Source organism: Ammospiza nelsoni, chromosome 11, assembly GCF_027579445.1.
Source record: "Ammospiza nelsoni isolate bAmmNel1 chromosome 11, bAmmNel1.pri, whole genome shotgun sequence".
Lineage (NCBI taxonomy): Eukaryota > Metazoa > Chordata > Aves > Passeriformes > Passerellidae > Ammospiza > Ammospiza nelsoni.
The window spans coordinates 11,057,550-11,077,787 of NC_080643.1; the positions used below are offsets into that span (position 1 = coordinate 11,057,550).

Below are 20,238 nucleotides of genomic sequence, written 5' to 3' on the forward strand. Positions count from 1 at the left end.
GCAGGATATTCAGCATGTTCCTCTGCTGTGCTATCCACCACAACTGCTCCAAGAGCTACAAACCCAAGAACTGCTGCAATAGAGATTTTTTTTTTTTTTTAATTTTAATAGAGCACACAGCAGTTTGCACAGAAGGGCATCAAAGAGGGGACGTCAGCTGAATTAGTATCAATGTGACAGCCTTGGGTATGGTGGTGACACACCATGGAATGGTTTTCCCAGCAGGTGTCAAAGCAGCTGTCCCTGCTAGGGCAGAGGCTCCAACACAGACCCAGCTTCAGAAACAGATGCCAACACCCCAAGCCTCAGGATGCAGTGAGTGATAAAAGACAAGAAGAGATTTTCTGCTGGATCTCATTCTAAGCAGCAATGAGAGGCTCATTGGGGCTGTGAAGGTCAAAGGCAGCCTTGGCTGCCGTGACCACGAGATGGTGGAGTTCAGGATCCCAACATAAAACTGGGAAGAGCTCCAGATCTGCATATCTTTATTTGGCTGATAAACCAGAGAGTCAAGCTTCCATCCAGAGGGACCTCGACAGGCTGGAGAAGTGGGCTAAAAGGAACCTCCTGCAGCCCAGCAAGGTTTCAAAGGGATGCACTTGGGGAGGAACAATTTCACACACCAAAATATGCTGGGGCCACCCAGCTGGGAACCAGCTTGACAGGAAAGGACCTGGGGGTTGTGGCAACACCAAATAAAATGTGAGCCAGTGATGTGCCCTTACCATAAAGGTACTGATGGTATCCAGGGCCACATTTCCTTCCAGTGGTGCCCAGTAACAGGGCCAGGGGCAATAGGCACAAACCGAAACACTGGAGGTTCTTTCTGAACATCAGGAAACACATTTTACTGTGATGTTGAGCAGTGGCACAAGTTGTCCAGAGAAGGTGTGGGGTCTCCAACTTCGGGGATACTCAAAAGCCATCTGGTCATGGTCCTGGGAAACTGCCTGTAGGTGACCCACCTGACCAGGGGCTCGGACTAGATGGCCTCCACAGGGGGGAAACGAATTTGCCCAGGGGGAGAAGTTCTTCTAGGTGATGAAGTAGGTGGGAACTGAGGGGTGAGGGAGAAGCGGTGGCTCCGTTACCCATGGACAGCTAAAGAGAGGTCAGCGGGCGATGCGGAGGGTCTCTGCTTTGGGGGCTGTCGCTGCCCCAGAGTTGCGGCTGGCGGGGCTCTGCCCTCCCGGGGCTCTGCCCGTGCTGCCGGGCGGGTTCCGGCGCATCCCCGCTGCCCTCCCGGGGGCTGATCACCCGCGCCCAGCGCAGGCAGCCGCGCCGCCGGCACTCGTTGTGGGCACCGGGGCCGGCGTGCGGGGACCGGGGCCGGGGGCGCCGGCCGGGTGGGCGGCGGCTCCGCAGGCAGGAATTAGGAGCGGACGGAGGGCAGCGCTCCGCCCCCGGGCCGGCGCTCGGCGGGCAGTGCGGACCCCCCTGGCGGCTCCCCGCCCCCGGAGCGGCGGCGGCGGCGGGAGGACGGGAGGAGGCGGCGCCGGGCGGCGGGATGCGGAGCGGGGCCGGGCGGCGGGCGGGCGCGGCGGCGAGGGGCAGAGCCCGGCGGGCGGCGGGGCGGCCCCGCTCCCCGTGAAGAGGCGGTGCGGCAGGGCAGCGGCCGCCGCCATGCAGCCCTTGCACCGGGCCCCGGCGTTGCTGCTGCTGCTGCTTCTGGCCGCCGGTGAGTGAGTGAGGCTGGCGCGGCGGGAGCCGCTGCCATCCCTACGGGCTGGGCGGCGGGTGGGTGTCCATTCCCTCCGCGGGCACCGGGACCTCCGGGGGGAGGCGGCTCTGCTCACCCCCATCCCGGGGAACAGCGCTGCGCCGCGGCTCCAAAGCCCCGGGGCGCCGGGACCTCTGCGGCGGGCTGGTCTCCATCACCCCGCCGTTCCCCGCAGGTACCACCGACCCGGGTACCGGGACTTGCGGCGGCTCCCATCTCCCACCCCGGAGCTCTCCCCCTGTGAATGGCACTGCCCTCTACCCGGGCATCAGAGCCCTCTGGGGCAGCGCTGCCTGCCCCGGGACCCCCTGCGCTCCCGGCACGGCGGGCTGGCTGCACGTGGGCTGCTCTCCCGGCTCTCCCGCCCCGGAGAGGGGGCGCCCGGCACGGAGCCGCGGGCACCGGGCGGTCCCGGTTCGGCCCGGCCCGGGCGGTCTCGGCTGCGGCAGCGCTGCCCCGCACCGCCCGCTCGGGTGTCGCTGCCTTCGTCTGGCGTCGTGGTGATTTTGCGAACTACCGTGAAACTGATACAAAGAACGGGCCACCGCGAATTGCTGCACGATTCCCCAAGAGCCTCCTCTTGAAATTTGGAGGAGAGGTAGGGTGCCAGGAAAAGGCAGTTAAGTGCAGGAATAATTATAGTCGGAATAGTTATGAATGCTCTGCTTCTATTTTTAAATAGTCTGGGGAAATTTCCCAACAAAGGGATCCCCCAAAGACCCATGAGGCTGAGATTGTCCTCTTCCTCCTTAATGCATCCCTTTGTACAGAAATCTGGTTAGTGTGGAACAGGAGTTCTGAACGGGGACATTTGAAGTGTGGGGGAGTCTTTGTCTTGAGTCATTCTGACAGGGAAGGAAGGGCTGACTTACCAACCAGTCACTGTCTTCCAGCACGACCAAGCTGTGATACAGTGACATCCAGTCCCCTGGCACATCTCCTTTATTACCCCAATCTCCTGAAAATATTCATGGGGGAATGTGTCATCTGTAGAGCCGCTCTGTCTATGGGCTGTTAGTCTCTGTCATCTGAGGCTCCTGAAAGAGAAGAGATAAAGCCTTTTGGGTTTGCAAACAATAGTGAGCTTAAAGAGCAAAATGGATCTGAAAACCTGTTGGGGTTTTGTGCCAATACTCTGTGGCAAGGAAGCAATAAGTCTCTCTGGAGCTGAGGAGGGAGCCAGTTCTGTGGTTTCCTCCAGGAAGGTTGTCCACACTGAGGGAATACCTTGGGCACAGCTGGCAAGGGTTCTTCAGCCATGTCTCAGCAGGAAACCCTGTCCCCAAATTCAGCCAAGCCTCCGCCTCCTCCAGAGAAGAGTGTAAGATGTGAGGGGGGAGCTGCCACAATCCCACCCTGCCAATCTGCCAGCAAGGGTTGACCCCATCCCCATAGCTGGAAATCTATGTTTGCTTTGCACAGGAAGGAGAGGGACCACATGGTGGTTTTAAAATGTGGCAGCCAAAAGGACCACCACTGGTACTGCTGTGCTGAGGGGAGGAAATGCTTCTTATTTTGCTGAGGCTGCTGGAAACTTTCTAGTGGTGTTGTCCAGCTGGTTGTGATACAGAGGATTTGGGTGCTTGGCTTTCCCTGTGATCCTCCCTGCTGTCCTAGCAGGAGAGGCACAGGGATGGGAGGTGAGGAGCAGCTCCCAGGGACAGCTCAGTTCCTAATCCAGTGAAATTTGCAATCCTGGTGGGCTGTGGCAGTACTGTGGGGCTGGACTTGGCTGGCCAGGTCTCCCCAGACCAGTGGGCTCCTACCCAGATGGGAGGTCAGGAGTGGAGATGCAGACTGCTGGGAATTTGTAGCTCAGGCTCTGTTCTGGGTAGTAGCTTTGCTTGGTGGTTCAGGATCAGTTCCAATCTGCAATAATTCAGTGCACCCTGGCCTCACTTCTCCAGTCCCACAGGACAGGAACAGTTAATATCTGAAAGGGAGCTGGATTGACTGTGTGCAGTTCCCCACGTTTCCCTGGGCTGGGAGCCTCCATGGACCTGCAGGATGTGCTGAAATGGGACATGTCCCTCATCAGGGTCCCATCAGACTGCTGGGCAGCACAAGTCTGTTGGCAGAGTTTGCAAACATCTCTCCAGGCTCTAGGGTATCCGAGCCCCTTTGGTTTTGCAAGTGTAAAAATGATGCAGAGGGAGAAGGAGGGAGTTGGTCTCCTTCCTCTTTTTGTCTCCCCAGGTGGCTGTCTGCATGTGGGCTGTTTAAGGGCTTTTTTTTTCTTTCTGCCTGCTTAGAAGATGTCTTGTTAGCATTGTGTGAACAAGGCAGAGATGAGGGAGTATAGATCAGGATGAATGAAAATTCCCTGTAGTCAGTTTTTCCTTGGCCGCCTCGCTGCCATAAGGAAATGTTCATTTAATTACAGGCATCAGGGGTAGAAATAACCACATTAAGCCCTCAAGGGGAAGCTGCCGGCGACGAGCTGCAGATCAGAGTGCACAGAAGTTTTCCCACTCACTCTGCCTGGGAAGAAGCAGTGTGGGTACCTGGGGGAGCAGCAGCACTGACAGCCCCACTGCAGGGCTGGGGCTGCAGGAAGGTGCACCAATCTCCCAGCTGGTGCTTGGGGAACTGGCTCCTCATTCCTGCTGGCTGCTTGTGGAAACCAGGGCACTACTGAACCACGTAATCCCAAAAGAATGGAGAGAGGCTCTTTGTCAGCCACACGAGCACAGCCTGCACCGAGGCCAAGAAAACACGTGTGTTGGTGTATTCAGAGGGCCAGGGATGCTGGCAAGGAAGGTGCACCCTGCTGGGGCTCAGAGCAGTGCCTGACTGTCCCTGTGCCTGGTGAAGCCCTGTTGTGGTTACCAGGCTTTGGATGTACATTCTTGGTTGGGGTCAATTTGTTTGTGCTGGGAAAGCAGCTTTGCAGCCCTCCCTCTATATGCCAGCTGCAGCCATGGCTCCTCTTGCCCTGCCTGGTGTTGTGAAGGTACTCAGAACCCTTATATGTGCCCTGGGACCACCAAACCTTTGCATGAGCTTTTTTTTTGCCTAGTATACCTGAGGCTGTTTGGAGAGTGGAGCCTCTGGGGGATGCAGTGTGTGGCAGGGTGGTTGTCATTGCTCTGCTGCAGGGGCTGGATTGGAGTGTTTTGTGCTCAATGTTATGCCAGGGGATTTAAAAGGGGTGTAAAAGGTTTCAGTTACATTTTGATAGGTGACCATGTCTCAAGGAAAGTCCCTCAGGCACCTGAGGTATTGCTTGCTCTGCCTGGGCAGGAAGGCTCTGCAGTAGAAGCAGGCAAGTGCCTTTATTGGGTGTGCTGGAAATGAGAGTGAGCATTGTGGGGTGCATAGCCCAGGCTGGGCCAGAGTGAGAAGAGGAAGCACAGGCTTCAGGGGCAGAAATAACCACATTAAGCCCTCAAGGGGACTTGAGGCACTTAAGACCTCAAGGGGACAGATGAAATGCTTTGGGCCTGCAAGAGGGCAAAGAAGTCTGTGGGCTGTGGTTTTTCTCTTAGATCAGTGGCTTTCATCCCATGGTCTGTTAACTCCTGGGGGCCTGTGGGCTGTTTGAAGGGGCATGATATGCCTCTTCATATGCCTATGAAAGATTTGGCTATGAAAGATAACTAGGATAGAAAATTCACTTGTACTGTGTAGAAATGTCTACCCAATGCTGTTTTCCCAGGGGCTGCATCTCCCCTGGCCCCAAGCTGGGAGCTGCCATTGTCAATAGCAGGAATTGAGGAGGAGAGCAGACGTGGTGGCAGCAGAGGAGGGAGGTGTGAAGGCTACGAGACAATCCAGGGAGGGAGGGAGTGAAGGCAAACAGTCTGGGAGACTGCAACCAAGTGAGATTGTGGCTCCAGGCATGAATGGTTGAGCAGAGGGGGAAGGACAGGCCGGCATGGTGAAGTGTCTCCTGCTTGCAGGGAGTCTCTGGTGTGGGAATGGGTGGAGGTGTTCAGAGCAGTCTGGGTGCTACAGATCCTAAGGACAGGAGACCTGACACATCTTGGCGTTGGGGTGAGGGTGCCCAGCAGTCCTGGACACCAGCCCCAATGCTGATCAAGGGCACATCTGCAATTGTCTGCAAAAGCAGGTGCATCCCTGGCAGTGCTGTGCTGTTTCCCATGGGTGTACCTGGCCCTGCCTGCCGTGGGTGTTCTCTGCTGAAGTGCCCAGGGAGCAGATGTTGGCCGTTCTTTGTGAGGTGGTGCCCACCCAGTTCGTGCAGACACGCACTCCCTGCAGCTGGGTGGAGCTGGAGCTCTCATTAATGCTTGCTGTAAGGAGCTGTAAAAGCTTAAAGATGCTGGCACAATATCCTCTAAAGAGCTGTCCCATTGCAAGGGCTTCTTCCATAGTGCCTTATTGCTCTTCTTGGTGTAGGTGGGTATGTATGTGCTCCCTGCAGACCAAGTGCTTTTCCCATTGCTTTCTAAAACATGCTGGAGATACGGGAAGGTGGATGGTTTTAGAGAGACACTCATTGAGGGACCTGGTTGCTGGCAGTACCAGAGGAGGATGGCAGTCTGATCTTGTTTTCTGAAGCCCTAATTGGAAATGATCTCTGAGATTAGGGTCATGGCTGGGTGTGTAAGTAGTCTAGTGCAGTGTGGGAGCTGCAGTGGGAGAGTTCTCCTGGTCGTGTGTCCCAGAACAGCTATGGTCTGCAACTCTGAATGAGCACCAGAAGAACTTGGTTTCATACTCGGTCATCACATATACTTCCCTGTGCAAGGTGTTGAGGGTTTGCAGTGCAGAGGCTCCAGGTGACTGTGTGGGAATCAGCTTGGACATCCCTCAGTCAAACAACATTTCTGCCTCTTCCTCCACTGGCCATGGTTGGGATCCCTTTTTGTTATTTAAATTACCCTGCATTCTGTTATGTTCTGGAAGTGGTTGTGCCCTGACCGTTCTGCCCTGGGGCCTCTCTCCTCTCTGCCCTTGGGCCTTGCTCTGGGCCTTTCCAGGCACAGTGGCCTGGGGGAGGGAATATCCCTGGCAGATGCTTCCCTCATCTGGTCATTGTGCTTCTGTCCTAACTGATTATCAGTAAATGACCCATTCCTGACCCAGCTCTCCTAGGAAATAACATTGTTGGGTAGCTCCTGGCTGTGGGGTGGGCTTGAAAGGAAGGTCAACGGTAGCAGGGCCAGATGGACATTCTTGTGGCTGCTTCATTGGCAGTGCCACCATGCTCTGACCTCCCTCCCTGTGCAAGTGTGCTTGGCTCTGCCAGTTGGTGGTGACTGGTAAGTCAGAGTGTGCCCCAGGCAAATGTTCTTCTCATCATCAGGCTGATCCTGCCTGCTTGACACTGTGGTGTAGCCACAACACTCAGGAAGGAGAGGTAAAACCAACCTTCTGTTGGGTAAACTGATGAGCACTCCAGCCCCTCTAGAGATCAAGCTGAGGTGGTGACATCTTAAGGGATGATTGTGTGTTTCCTTGGAGAGAAATTGAGGTTTGCTTGTTACTAATTAAAAAGCAAAAAAATTTTAAAGGCTATTTAACACAGTCACAGCTTCAACAGCTAGATTCCATTTCATCTCCCCAAATCCCTATTCTCATTTCAGCTGGACACAAAAATTACTTATTTCCTCTTTAATTTCTAGTCCTGTTCAATAGGTCAATTGGGAGCTTTTAAATAGCTGCCCTGTCCCATGGAGAGGTGACTTGCTTTGTGGCAAAGCGATGAAGTGATTTTTGGTCAGCCAATGTAGAAAACACTTTGGGGTTCTTTTAGAATTATTTAGAATTGGGAAACTGCTTTTGTTCACAGCACTTTGTGAGAAAGATGGCAGATAGCCTTTCTTCAGATTTTTTTTTTTTTTCTGTTGTTGAGCGAAACTCCCTCATCTCCTTGTCTGGAGCTGTTGTGAATCCTCTGCTGAGCTGAACAGAGCGAGCTTCACCACTTTGACTCAGAGCTGTTTTCTGAGCGGTCATGGGGTCAGCAAACTCTTTTCATCTGTATCCTCCTGGCTGGCTTTTCTTCAGTGGCCTCAGAAAGGTAGCACTGCAGCATTATTCCCTGCTGTTGGAATTGCCCCACTCTGCTCCTAACAGAGATGAAACACCTTTTGCACTGGCTCCAGCATCACCTCTGTGGCTGCTGGCGGCAGGACAGCGCGCAGCCAGCGCAGGAGCTCCCGTCCCGTCCCGCCTTTGTTCCCTCTCCCCTCTCAATCTACCTCTCCCACTTTCTCTGCTTTCTGGCCCCTCCTCTGTCTGCTCTGGGAGGGTTTTCCCTCCCGTGCTCTAAGCCCTGCTGTTTCCCCGAAGGCTGCCTGCCCTTTTTAGCATGCAGAGCCTCGTCTCCTCCAGGTTACGCAGAGGTGCCGCAAAAATAGAAATGAGAGACAAACGCCCCATTGAAGCAGCTGGTGAGCCCTGGCTCCGTTCCCTGCTCCCTCCCATCTACAGTTGCAGGTCTTTATTCATTTGTTTCTTTATTCCTGTCACTTCATCTGCGTTTTAGAATACAAAATCGGGAGGCTGATGGCTGGTAGAAGTTGTCTAATCCCTGTTACCCGTCCTGGGAGGAAAATGGCCTGCAACTGAGGTCTTGGGCATTAGATTTCCTTTCTCGGCTGTGCTCCCCTGCCTCCCAGCTCAGCTCATGCTTTGATTCTTTCTTTGCCTTGGAGTTGACAGCTGCGTGGAGCTCCTTTATGAGAGGCTTGAAAGAGAGGGGGAAGATGGCAAATCTTCGTGCTGCTTTTTGGCTCCCCAAACCTTTGGGGTTTTGCTGCCTGTGCAGAAGGCATGAATGAAGTAGTGTCAGGATAGTGTCTGGAGAGGTACTGATTTGTACCCTGGTGTGGTGACTCTTTAAGCCCTGGGGCATTCAGGCTGGTGCTGGCACAGAGGGATCCCCCAGACCAGTCTCTGCATCCCGTGCCTGTAGATCAGACCCCAAAGTGTTACTCACATCCAGCCCAGGGACAAGACACCTGTCTTGCTCAGGCTGTGCATGACTCATTCCTAGGGATGAGGTGGTGTAGTTTTATCTTGGGCTGAGGAAAGCAGCCCAGTAAACCAGATAATGCAGCTTAGGGGGTTTTAACTGAGTAAACACTTCAGAGTTAAAGGAGGGTAAACAAATTCCCAGCATCTGAGCTTCCCACATGGATGGAAATAGCTCTCTGGATTACCAGGTTCACCTGCCATGAGATGTGTGTTGTAGAAGGGGTGGCGTGGGCTCTGGCTGAGCTCTGTAGGCAGCCCTAACAGAGTGTAGCTGGTGGAGAAGAGGTTTGAGGCAATGTAGATGCTGGCACAGAGGTGCATTTTGAGACTGCCTTGCTGCTGGGGAGACCCAGGATGTGCTTTGTTGTGTGGCTGGAAAGCTGAGGTGCCACATCAGCCATGTCTCTGTGAATGGGAGTCAGGGGAAACTGAGGCATTGGGGTGGATAAAGAGCTTGCTCAGGATCCAGGCAATCAGTTGCAGTCACATATAAACCAAATATTCCATGTGGCCTTGGGCCTGCCATGGTCTCTTCCTATCCTGCTCTCCTTTGCTGGATAGCTTTGAGAATAATGTTTTTTTTCCTCTTCCTTGCTGCTCTCTGTCATGTTTGCTTAAGCTGCAAACTCCTCAAGACAAGTGCTCTCTCTGGTGCTCCATCAGGGATGCAGGTGCTGTCTGTCAGCTGGGGAAGCTCACACTGGAGCCTGCTGAGCACCCCAGAACCAGCACAGGGCTGTCCTGGGTCTGTGCTCACACTCAGGGGGTGTGCAGGCTCTTCATTCCAGCTGTGGACTTCACTGTTCCTGCATGGCTCAGGAGTTGGCACATCCCTAGAGATGCCATGAGGTGTTTTGGTTGGCTCTGTGATGCTGCAGTGGCTTCCTTCCCCTTTGATACTCTGCCTCTTTTGCCATTCCCTTTTTGTTGCTGTTCAGGCCTCAGCTGATCTTGCATTGGGTCAATAGGGCAAAACAAACAAGATTGAGAAGTGCTGAAGCCTGGCCCAAGTGTGCATGCAAAAGGGTAGCCAATATTTGATTTTGATGAGTTCAGAGAATAGTGGAGGAAGGTGGAGAGGGTCAGAGCAGGCAGAAGACTTCCAATTGCATTTCTGGCTTCCTATATTCCCAGGACAGGTTTGGTAATCTGTTGTCAGGTGAGCAGTGACTCCCAAATTTTCTGTGCCAACTTGCCAATGTCTAAAATGATCACACCAGGGCCAGCCCATGTGCCATTGCCCCACAGCTCATCATAGCACTTGTCCTGGTTGGGATTTGTGCTCCTGGGATGTGGAGCTGTAGGGCACAGTGCTGGGTAGCAACATCAGGAGGTTGCCTCGTCTGTGCCCTTGCCTGAAGGCAGTTCAGCTCTGCTTAAATCATTTCAGGCCTTGTGCATCCAGATCTGTGTGCAGCTCCCAGGTGATGCCTCAGCAGTGCTTTGTAAAATCTCTGCTTCTAATACTTCACTACTCTGCAAGGATTTTCACATCTGCATTCCAGTGATATCTCAGAGCTGTTCCTAATACAGGAGTTTCTCCTCTTAAGACATTTCTGATGGATGTTTTCCCAGCTTGTATCAGAAATGTTTTGTGCTAGTTCTCAAGGGGGCTTATCACTTTATGCTATTTCTTTTCATAATATTTCTGTTATTCCCATTCTCAAGATCACCTAGCTGTACCTGTGGTTTTTCTGTGCAGCGAGGATGTCTCCTTGCTTTCTGTCCTTGGCTAATTTCATTATCACCTTCCTACTTTTTGTTGCAAGGTCACTTAGGAAAATGTGATAGAACAGCAGATCCAAAGACAAACCATGAGGAATTTCACTGGTAGCCTCCCTCCAGCACAAGCCTCTGTAATTTTTTTGTACAGCCAATGCCTTGCAGTTTTTCTGCTAATAGGTGTTTTTTCTTGTGTCTCTTGTAATTCCTCATGAGGCACTGTATCAGATGTTTGACTGAAGTCCAGATGGATTAGAGCTGCTGCATTTCTGTTGTCTAGAAAATCAGTTATCAAAGAAAAATACCAAATTAGTCTTCATTTCAGCTTATTCAATTAGTTCAGTTCAGTGACTACTTCATTAACAATTGAGGAACTGAGTCTGAGCTGAGAAAGCAAGAAAACTTGTCCTTTTTCCTTCTAATCTATGAATAAAAATCAGCTGTGAGAGGATGAGTTCTTTTAGTTTTGATGTGCTGAATGATAGAAATGGTTCAGTTCACCCAAATTAGTTACTTCACTTGCTTAACAAAACTGTTGTAAATATAAAACAGCTTTTGGTAATTTTATTTTTTTCCTTATGCCTCCATATTTATAATAGTATTTAGTAGCTGAATAAAGCCAAATCCCAGGTGCTGTTTTCTTGCATTTTGATTGGAGTTCAATATGCATGTGAATGTACCTTGACACAAATCACAATTAAAGGCTCATCTAGGAATCAAGAAGTGTCAGTCAATCCTTCTAATAGTTAAAATGGAAATAATAATGATAGAAAAGTGCAAAATGCAGCTTGCTCTCCTGCTTAGTGTTAGGTGGATGTTTGCTGTTGTCACAATATGATTGTTACCTGTAACTGTCAGCCCTTCCTTATGGAAACCTACAATGTGACTGCACTGAAGTTCAAACCAAAAAATAGATTTTCACCCTACAGATTTAAAACATGATCAATACTCGTTGTAGATAATATTGGTTTGAATCAGCCTCCCTGCATATAATAAAGCTGTAGATCAGGACAGCCTGATAGAAACTGTCATTGCTTTCACAAGGCCAGAGTTTCATGGCTGAACTATATGACATTCCACCTCCTCTCCATGATTAACAAGGCACCTCATCCTTTAACAGAGGCAAAAACACCTCAGAGAGGGTGAATCATCACCCCAGAAAGAGGTGCCTCACACTGGATGATTGCTTGGCACTGACTCCCCCTGGATGTGAACGCCACTCTGCATGCCTGTGGACATTTCCCAAAATACCCTAATTTTCCTCCTCAGCTGAGAGCACAGCCCATCTCCAGGGCAGGTTGGCTTGGCAGGAATAGGTTCCAAGGGGAAGGCAAGCCCAGTGGGTGTCATTCCTCTCTCTGATGTGTGTTTTCTGTCATCATACAGGGACCGTGTGCCTCTGCCTCGCCTCCTCGGAGGACCCAACTGCCGATGGCCTCACATCAACCTCCCTGCTGGAATTTGCTATGATGTCCCACCTGGAGGCCATGAATTCCCACGAGCAAACCCGACCAGAGGCTGCAGAGCCAGACCTTGCCCCTGGCTCCCTGCATGCTGCTCCAGGGTCAGGCTTTGCCAGTGAGGAGAATGAGGAGTCCAAGATCTTGCAGCCCCCACAGTACTTCTGGGAAGATGGGGGAGAGCTCAACGACTCCAGCCTGGATTTGGGACCAGCAACAGGTAAGTTCTTTTTACCCCATTCTTCCTCTCACTCTGCAAGGACTCTGGGGAAGTGGAGGGATGCAGGGATCTATCTTCCTGCTTTGACACAACTCTTGCTAAGAGGGCCTGAGGTTAAATGTCAGCTCTGTTTTCTCACCTCAGTGCCTGATGTGTCCCCAATGAGCCCTGAGCAAGCACAAGCTTTAGAAACCAAGTTACAGCTGAGCTTTTTATTCCTGAGGTGCTATGAGCTGGGAAAAGCACTGTCTCCATCTAGTTTCCCATTGCCTCATGCCCTCCTTTCACTTTGTCCCCTTTATGCTCTCTTCTCTCTTGTTTTTTTCTGTTGCTGTCTATTAAGCCCAACTTTAAGGTCTCAAGAGCCCGACTGAGATAAAGGCCATCTTAGCATTTGAGTCAGAACTGAGTTCCCTGGGTCAAATTCTGGATTCCTCACTCTGTGACTTCAGTGGGGATTTCATTCAAGAGAAAATAGCAGGTTTTGTCCCTTGGGCAGCTGTCCTGTTGCCTATCCTGTCCTGCTATTTCCTGAGAAGTAATGACCAAAATGGGTTTCATCGGCATTTGAGTTTGCTTTCCTCTCTGGAGTGTTTTTCTGAGACCACTGAGTCCCCTCACTAGTCTCTCCCCAAGCCCCTCATTGGCTTTGAGATGCTCTCAAAGAGAGGGATGGCAGGAAGGAGGAGGTGCATTGCAGGGTTTCCAGTAGCTTAGGAGATTATTTCACATGCTCCTCTCTTAAGTGTCATGTGGGGCATGTATTAAGTGTTATCCAAGGGCCAGGCTTCAGCCTTATCCCTCCTCCCTTATGCAGTATCGCTCTCAGCACATCTGACTGAGGTCTGCAATTAGAAAGCACAAGTCTTGTTTTATCTCCTCTCCTATTTCTGTGACCTTAAAAAACACCTGTGCTCACACAGGGCTGAGAGCTGCAGAGCTGTGGCTTGGGTTGCCCACTGGGGCACAGCGCACGCGATGTGGGGCAAGGGCAAGGCCAGCTTAGGTCTCCAAAGCCCTTCGCTCACTGACAGTGCTGCTAAACCTGTCTGCCTGTGCTCTGGCTGCCGGGGGGCACTTGCAGGCCTGGCTGTGGGGCAGCTGTGCCATGCAGTGGTGCTGGGGTGCATGGGGACCTTGTTGGGATGGAGTTGTTGGGACGGGGCCATTGTTGGGATGGATCCGTTGGGATGTGGCTGTTAGGATGGGGCCGTTGTTACGATGGCGCTGTTGGGATGGGGCCTTTGTTGGGACGGGGCCATTGGGATAGTGCCATTGTTGGAAGGGCACTGTTTTTGGGATGGTGCCGTTTGGGATGGTGCTGTTGGGAAGGCACCATTTTTGGGATGTGTCATTGGGATGGCCCTGTTGGGAGGGCACTGTTTTTGGGATGGCACTGTTGGGATGGCCCTGTTGGGAAGGCGCCGTTTTTGGGATGGAGCTGTTGGGATGGCACCTGCTGGGAAGGCACCGTTTTTGGGATGGAGCTGTTGGGATAGCACTTTTGGGAAGGCACCGTTTTTGGGATGTGCTGTTGGGATGGTGCTGTTGGGATGGCACTGTTTTTGGGATGTGCTGTTGGGATGGCACTGTTTTTGGGATGTACCGTTGGGATGGCACTGTTTTTGGGATGTGCTGTTGGGATGGCACTGTTTTTGGGATGTACCGTTGGGATGGCACTGTTTTTGGGATGTGCCGTTGGGATGGTGTTGTTGGGAAGGCACCGTTTTTGGGATGTGCCGTTGGGATGGCACTGTTTCTGGGATGTGCCGTTGGGATGGCACTGTTTTTGGGATGTGCCGTTGGGAAGGCACTGTTTTTGGGATGTGCCGTTGGGATGGTGTTGTTGGGAAGGCACCGTTTTTGGGATGTGCTGTTGGGATGGCACTGTTTCTGGGATGTGCCGTTGGGATGTGCCATTGGGAAGGCACCGTTATTGGGATGGCGCCGTTCCTGCCGTGCATCCCAGGGACGCGCTGTGGCTCAGCTGCTCCCGCGCGCTGGCAGCGCTCAGCGCTGCTTTTCTTGGTGTGCCAGCAGGCACCTGCGTGTCCTCACAGATCGGGACGTGACTTGGAGAACAGCGTGTGCTTGTGCATTGAGGGAGAGATGGCTGGTACTGAACCCAGCCTTGCCTCCTGCACGTGCCTCGCCCCATTTGCATGCGGAACACGCCGCTCTCTCCTTCCGTTCTCGCCTGCAGTTCTTTCCTGCAGGAGCAGATGTGCTCTTTCAGCTGTCCTTTATGCATACCCTGCCCTATCCGCTGCCCAGCTAACCACTGCTCTGCTTCCAAGCGCTGTTTCTTCCCCTGACAGTTGCTGTGTCCAGAGCTCATGTCTCAATGGCATTTCAGAACCTTGGTTAATAGAACAGTTTGAATTATTCAAGAGCTGGGAGCACATTTCTACTTAAAATTTAATTAGAAACCTGCCGTGTGTCATTTTACAATAAAGGATATTGTAATAGCATCCCTAAATTGGGCAGTCTTCTCCTGTCATGCAAAGCCTCTGTATGAGAGATGCACCCAACTGATGGAACTTACATGCTGCATGTGTGACAGATGCCATGTGATACGTTGTGGATCTGTGTGATGACATCTGTTGGGTTGTTTTCAACGTATAAACCCATTAAACAGTTTCAAACAGCTGCTGTTTAAGGAAAAAAAGTTTATAGTGTAAGTTTTCCTTATGTGAGATTTCATTCAGTGAAGTGTAACGCAGCATAGTTGATAGCTCTGTCCCAGGCACACACAAGAAACACTGCATCAATCAAGACACAGAACAGGGTTATTGTACTCCTAAAGACAGAAAATTACCTACTATGAAAGGAGACCTGTGCTGGCTTCTTTTTGTCTTTACACAAAGATATTGGGCCTGAACCTGGTCCAGGTACAGGATCTTGCAGATAGACCATATCTCCTGCTATTCAAAAGCTGTATGAGTTATCTCCATCTCTCCTTTTTTTATGTCTGTCTGAACTCTGGGTGGGGAGACTGCCCTGCCTTTGTGTGACTTCAAGGCTGCAAGAGCTAAAAAGCAATAACAATCTGCAGCTGCTGCTTTTTTTTTTTTTTTTTTTTTGTTAAGTGCACAAAAAACATCCTTTAAAAATATTTATAGAAAACATTTCTAGGGCCACCTGTTAGTCCATTAAAAGTGAGAACAAACTCCCAGTGGAAGAGCACAGCTCAGACTAGGGCTCTGGTTCTCCTGAATAATGTGCTTTTGCTGATTTATGTTACAGAAGAGTGATTCTATATTGACATCAGTGAGCACTAACCTTTGGAAGGGTCCTGACATTTGTCTCAGTCTGTCTGAGGGTGCACAGAAGTGTGCATTTGCATGTGTGTCACCCCATGCACAGCTGCTACCCAGTGGAGCCACATGTGGAGGAGATGGATTAGGGGTCTGGTGGGAATGTGGATGCTATATCCTTATGGAAAGAAGCAGTGTGTGATTTGTACTGCTGCTAAAAAGCAACTCAGTGGAGCTGTGAACTTATTACTTCTGCATTCCTCCAGGCTTCCAGGGAACCCAGAAGCTTCTGGTTGTAGTTTGGGTTTGGCTGCTTTGCTTCACCTTTAGCAAATTGGCCTGAGCCACAGATCAGCTCAGTGGACCTGCAGGGTCTTGCATCTGGCCCTTCCTCTTCTCCTTTGCTTTCTTCCCATTTCTCCATCTTGTTTTGCCTGGAGGCTTCCAGTCCCCTGTGTTTCCTGCTGTTACACAGGTGCTCTTGGCAGCAGGTAAAACATCTCATCCAGCTTTAGAAGATGGGAGTCACTAGGGTTGTAGGTCTCTTTGAATCCCTTGTTTTTGGTGAAGGAGTTCATGGTGGTGTATCCACCCTGGAGTTCTCCCTGTTTGCAGCTCTCAGAGTTCTCCTTTGGCTCAGTCAGGATTCACTGTCCCACATGTTCCTCTCTTCCAGTGAAGGCTTGAGTGTGAGGCAGCCTAATCATGAATTGCTGGGAAGTGTGGGCTCCTGAAAATGGACACAAGACTTGTGAATGCCTCGTGCTTGAGGGCACTTAGTCCCTCTCCTGCCCTGCCCAACAGATGAGCGCTCAAGGGTTGGAGGGCACCATCCCATTTCCCAGTGTTACTGTGGGCTGGCATGAATCTCACTTCATTACAGCCAGGGACTGCTCTTCTAGCTCCAAGGTGGTTGAAAACCAAGGGATGACTGTACTGGGAGCTATCCAATCTAGTTTTTTAGATTGGTGATTTCCTAGGACAGCATGTGGTGCTTTGTGGGATGGGGGAGCAAATTGTAATCTTTTAATTATTCATAGCAATTAGCAGAAGGGATTCCCAGGGGAGTTAGGACGAGGGATAGTGGGACAGATATGTTAGACTATATTCAAGAAGAAGTAAGTTTTCTGACCAGATAATGGAATAAAATATGTTCCATCTTATCTGATAGTGAGATTCACTTCATTCCATGATGAATTACTTGCCTCTGGCAAGAGAGATCCTGGTATCTCTCAGCCTTACTGAAATCTACTGCCTCTTCATCCAGACTGACAGCAGATCTGCAGTTCTTAATACCATCTTCAAGCCAATCATTAATGAAATGAAGCACCTGGTAAAGACTGTCTCCATAAGCAGCTTAGTGCTGAGCAGCCTCCTGCCCTAGCTCAGCTCCTGGGATGCCTCTTGTTTATGCCCTGGTTTAGTGTACAGGGACAGGGGTGATCTATCTTGGGACCAGCCAGCTCTCTGAAGACATTGCTGCCAAAGGCTGACCTGTGACAGAGGGTTTCAGGGCAGGGTGTTACTCTGGTGCAGCTATCTCTGACTGTGTTTGGGTGAGGATGGCTTATTCTGCCTTTATTGTGGTCTCTGTGCTGAGCTGGGATAAGGGATGAGGCTATTTGGGAACAGCAGTCCTTGGTGCCCAGTCTGTACCTCAAGCAAATTCAACCATAATGTGGCCTAAGCACTTTGCTACTTTGGGTCTCTCTTTTGACTGTGATCTCTTTTGTGTGTGTGGACTTGTCTCAGAGTCTCAGATAATAACCTCTTCTAGTACTTCTGGAAGATTAGTATATTAGCCCCAACTGGCTTAATTCCAGCACCAGTAATTGTATTTTGCCTCTTTGAAATCCCCCTGTGGTTTCAATCAGCTGGAGTATGACTTTTTTGCAGTAAGCCTTATTGTTCTGTACTTCAAAAAAAGAGAGCAGATACAGTTTCAGACCTGGCTGCATTTTCAGTGGAGTGCACCATGTGATTCCCAAAGTTGGCAGATGTTTTAGTGTGAATGATGCTATGTGTCGTGTTTGGAACCCAGGAATGGTCTTGTCTTTATTACAGGACCTTCTAGTTATCAGTAATGCAATCACTGGTTAACATGATCTCCCAGTTTAATCCAATAAACACCTTATGGTCAGGTTATATGTACTAAAAAAAATGAGGATCACCCTCTTCCTGAGTTGTCACAGTTACTTTAAACAGTTAATAGCAAATACAGGGAACCTTGTGGGGCAGTAACTGAGAGCAGCTCTTCTGAATGGCAGAGAAGCAGAAATCTAATGAATTAAATTCTGGCTGGGGAATTGTGCTTTGGCACAGTGCCATGTCTTGGTCCATCTGGTGTCAGGGAAGTTTTGATATTGATTTTGGAGAAAGCAGGGCATTGCCTGAATGGTGGCTTCTGCAGAGGTTTGAAGCTCATGTTCACCTCTCCCAGGGAAAATCATCTCCCCTGGCAAAGAAAATGGATCTGTGTGACCCAGACCTGGGTCTGCTTGGAGATGCAAAGGGCAAGACTTGGAAAGGCTGTGAAAGATGGTTTATTTAAAAAATACTGCCTGAGGGGTTTTGTAAGAGAGCTTGGAAAGGAAAAGCTGGGTGATTGTGGGGGGCAGCTGGATGCTGCAATATGCATAATATCACCACTGATGGAAGCCATTAAGGGGTGAAGCTAAGGATGTGGTGGTAAAGAGGTGAGACAGAGGTGTGTAATTTCATATCAGTGGCCAGACTCCCAGGGGGATGGTGTGGCTGAGAAGCTCTGGGAGGGTACATGATGTAGAGCTGTGTCTGACTGTTACACTCCTCTGGTCCATCCCTGCTAGACTGTCTGCCAGAGGTGCTGGGACAGTTTCATCACTCCAGTGGTTGGTTCTCCTGAGCTGTCCCCTCTGTGATCAGGCTGGCTCTGTTGTGGCCTGGCTGCTCTTGTTTTTGGTGGGAAAGGGACATGTTGCCATGTCTGTGTGTGGCCACAAGCTCCTCTTGTGCTCCAACCTACTGCTGATCTTGGTGGGGGACAGCAGACCCTGTCAGGGAAGGAGCTGATGGTGTGTGCAGCTACTGCCTCCTCCCTCCTTGGGCATCCTTGGCCTTGGCAGAGCTCTGCTTCCTTCCTGAGATTAGATGAGCTGATAAAGGAGCCAGGCAAATCTGGCATTGCAGCCAGCTCCAGGATACCTGTCTCCTTTAGCAGAGGACTGTCCCATTCCTGCAGCAGGAGCACAGGCTGCTGTGTCTCTCTGCCTCTCTGCTCCATGGTTGCTGTTTCTCCCCACAAAAGTGGTGAGGAGGGAAGTGGGTGGCACTGGCACTGTAGGGTGGGAAGGGCTGTGGGTGCACTGCCACGTGCCCAGAGCATGGGAACCAGGTGTGCTGGGTCTGCTGAAGGCAGAGCACAGCCAGGTGAGCCAAGGGGGTTGCAAACCACTAGCTGAAGGGGAGCTGCTACCTGAATGCTGGAAGAGATGCTAAAAGTGGGAGATGCCCTTTGAGTCCCCTGAGGGTTGGAGGGAAGAGGAATCAAGGGAAATGCTGAGAAGACTCTTCAAATGGGCAAGCTCTGCATTACACAGATGAGTGACAGGCCAGCTGGTCTGGATAGGGGCTTGGGAAGAATATGCTGGGACCAGCTTAGGGGCTGGGATCATACCAGGGAGATGGACAGGGTGCAAAACTTCCTTCAAATCAAAGAACAGGGGCGTAAATGAAAAGAAATATGAGTGCCTTAAAGTGCCTTAAATCTGATTTTGAGAAGTTGGCAGATGCCCTTGTTAGTGAGACAGGAGGAGCTGATTCCAGACAGGAACTGTCTAGCTGAAGAGTCTGGAAGGAAGGATTGACTCATCATAGTTGGCATCTGGATGTGGCACTTGGGGATATGGTTTAGGGATGATAACAGTGCTGCTGGGTTGATGGTTGGACTAGATCTTGAAGGTCTCTCCCAACCTTGATGATTCTGTGATCCTTCCTAAACTGGGAAAGGGATGAACCCCTTTGGTAATGGGGTTATATGGAGAGATTCTCGTTTTAAGGAGCACAATCCAGCACCCCTGTGCCTCAACGGGTTCCCTACTTGAATCTGAGAAATAGCCCTCTCGGGGTTTGAGAGGAGTTGAGTTTCTAATCAGTGGGGTCTTAAGAACCAGACAGAAGGATGTTTCCAGCTTAACATGCAGGGTAGTGGGGAAAACGATGACAAGTGGGAATGTTAAGCCAGTTAGTAGCAAGTGTGAGGATTCCTGTGTCTGCTTCTACCCTGTTGATTTGTTGGCCTAGAGAAGCAGCTCAGGTTTCAATCTTTGGCTGCCTTGTAAGATAGAAGTCTACTGGGAGAGAGTGGGATGGGTGCTAAACTTTCTTTGCCCAGAAGAGATGGCAGAGGCGGCAGTTCCTCTGAGATCTTTAGATCTTGTTGGTGGAAAGGCAGCACAGCTGCACCATGTGGGGCTTTCCCCTATGGGAGCCAATGAATCTGTGGCAGAGCACTCTAAGGAAAGGTTGAGTGTGTGACTGCAAAGGAGAGCTGACAGGCTGGGGGCATTTCTGGTCCTGTGGGATGAACCTCACACTGCTTTTTTGTGGTTTGTTTTTTTGCTGTGCCCATCTGCCTGTCAGTTTGTGCTCTGCTCCAGGTGGAAAGAGGAAGATGTAAAGAGAGGAAGGTGTAAAGGACTTGAGAATATCTTAGAATGTCTTTAGGCAAAGGAGATGGCAGATTGAATCACTGATCCTTGAAAACAACATCATATCTGACAGGGCCTTGTTTTGAAGGGTAAACTCCTCACTTTTCATCCCCAGCATGTCAGGGCAGAGGGGGCTCTTGGTGCAAACCCTGAGTTATCCCTGCAGCAGCAGGAGCAGCAGAGCCCTGGGAGCTGCACTAAGCTTTACTATCTGTCTGAGACA

The 20,238-nt window shown here is 50.9% G+C and overlaps 1 protein-coding gene across 1 annotated transcript in view; it reads left to right on the forward strand.

Moving 5' to 3' along the window:
* Window positions 1–1,623: 1,623 nt before the first annotated feature.
* Window positions 1,624–20,238, forward strand: part of PODXL2 (podocalyxin like 2) — a 30,641-nt gene continuing 12,026 nt past the window's right edge. The window contains exons 1-2 of the mRNA XM_059480347.1: window positions 1,624–1,678; window positions 11,777–12,070. Of these exons, the coding sequence (XP_059336330.1) occupies window positions 1,624–1,678; window positions 11,777–12,070 (349 nt within the window). The remainder of the gene's footprint in view (window positions 1,679–11,776; window positions 12,071–20,238) is intronic.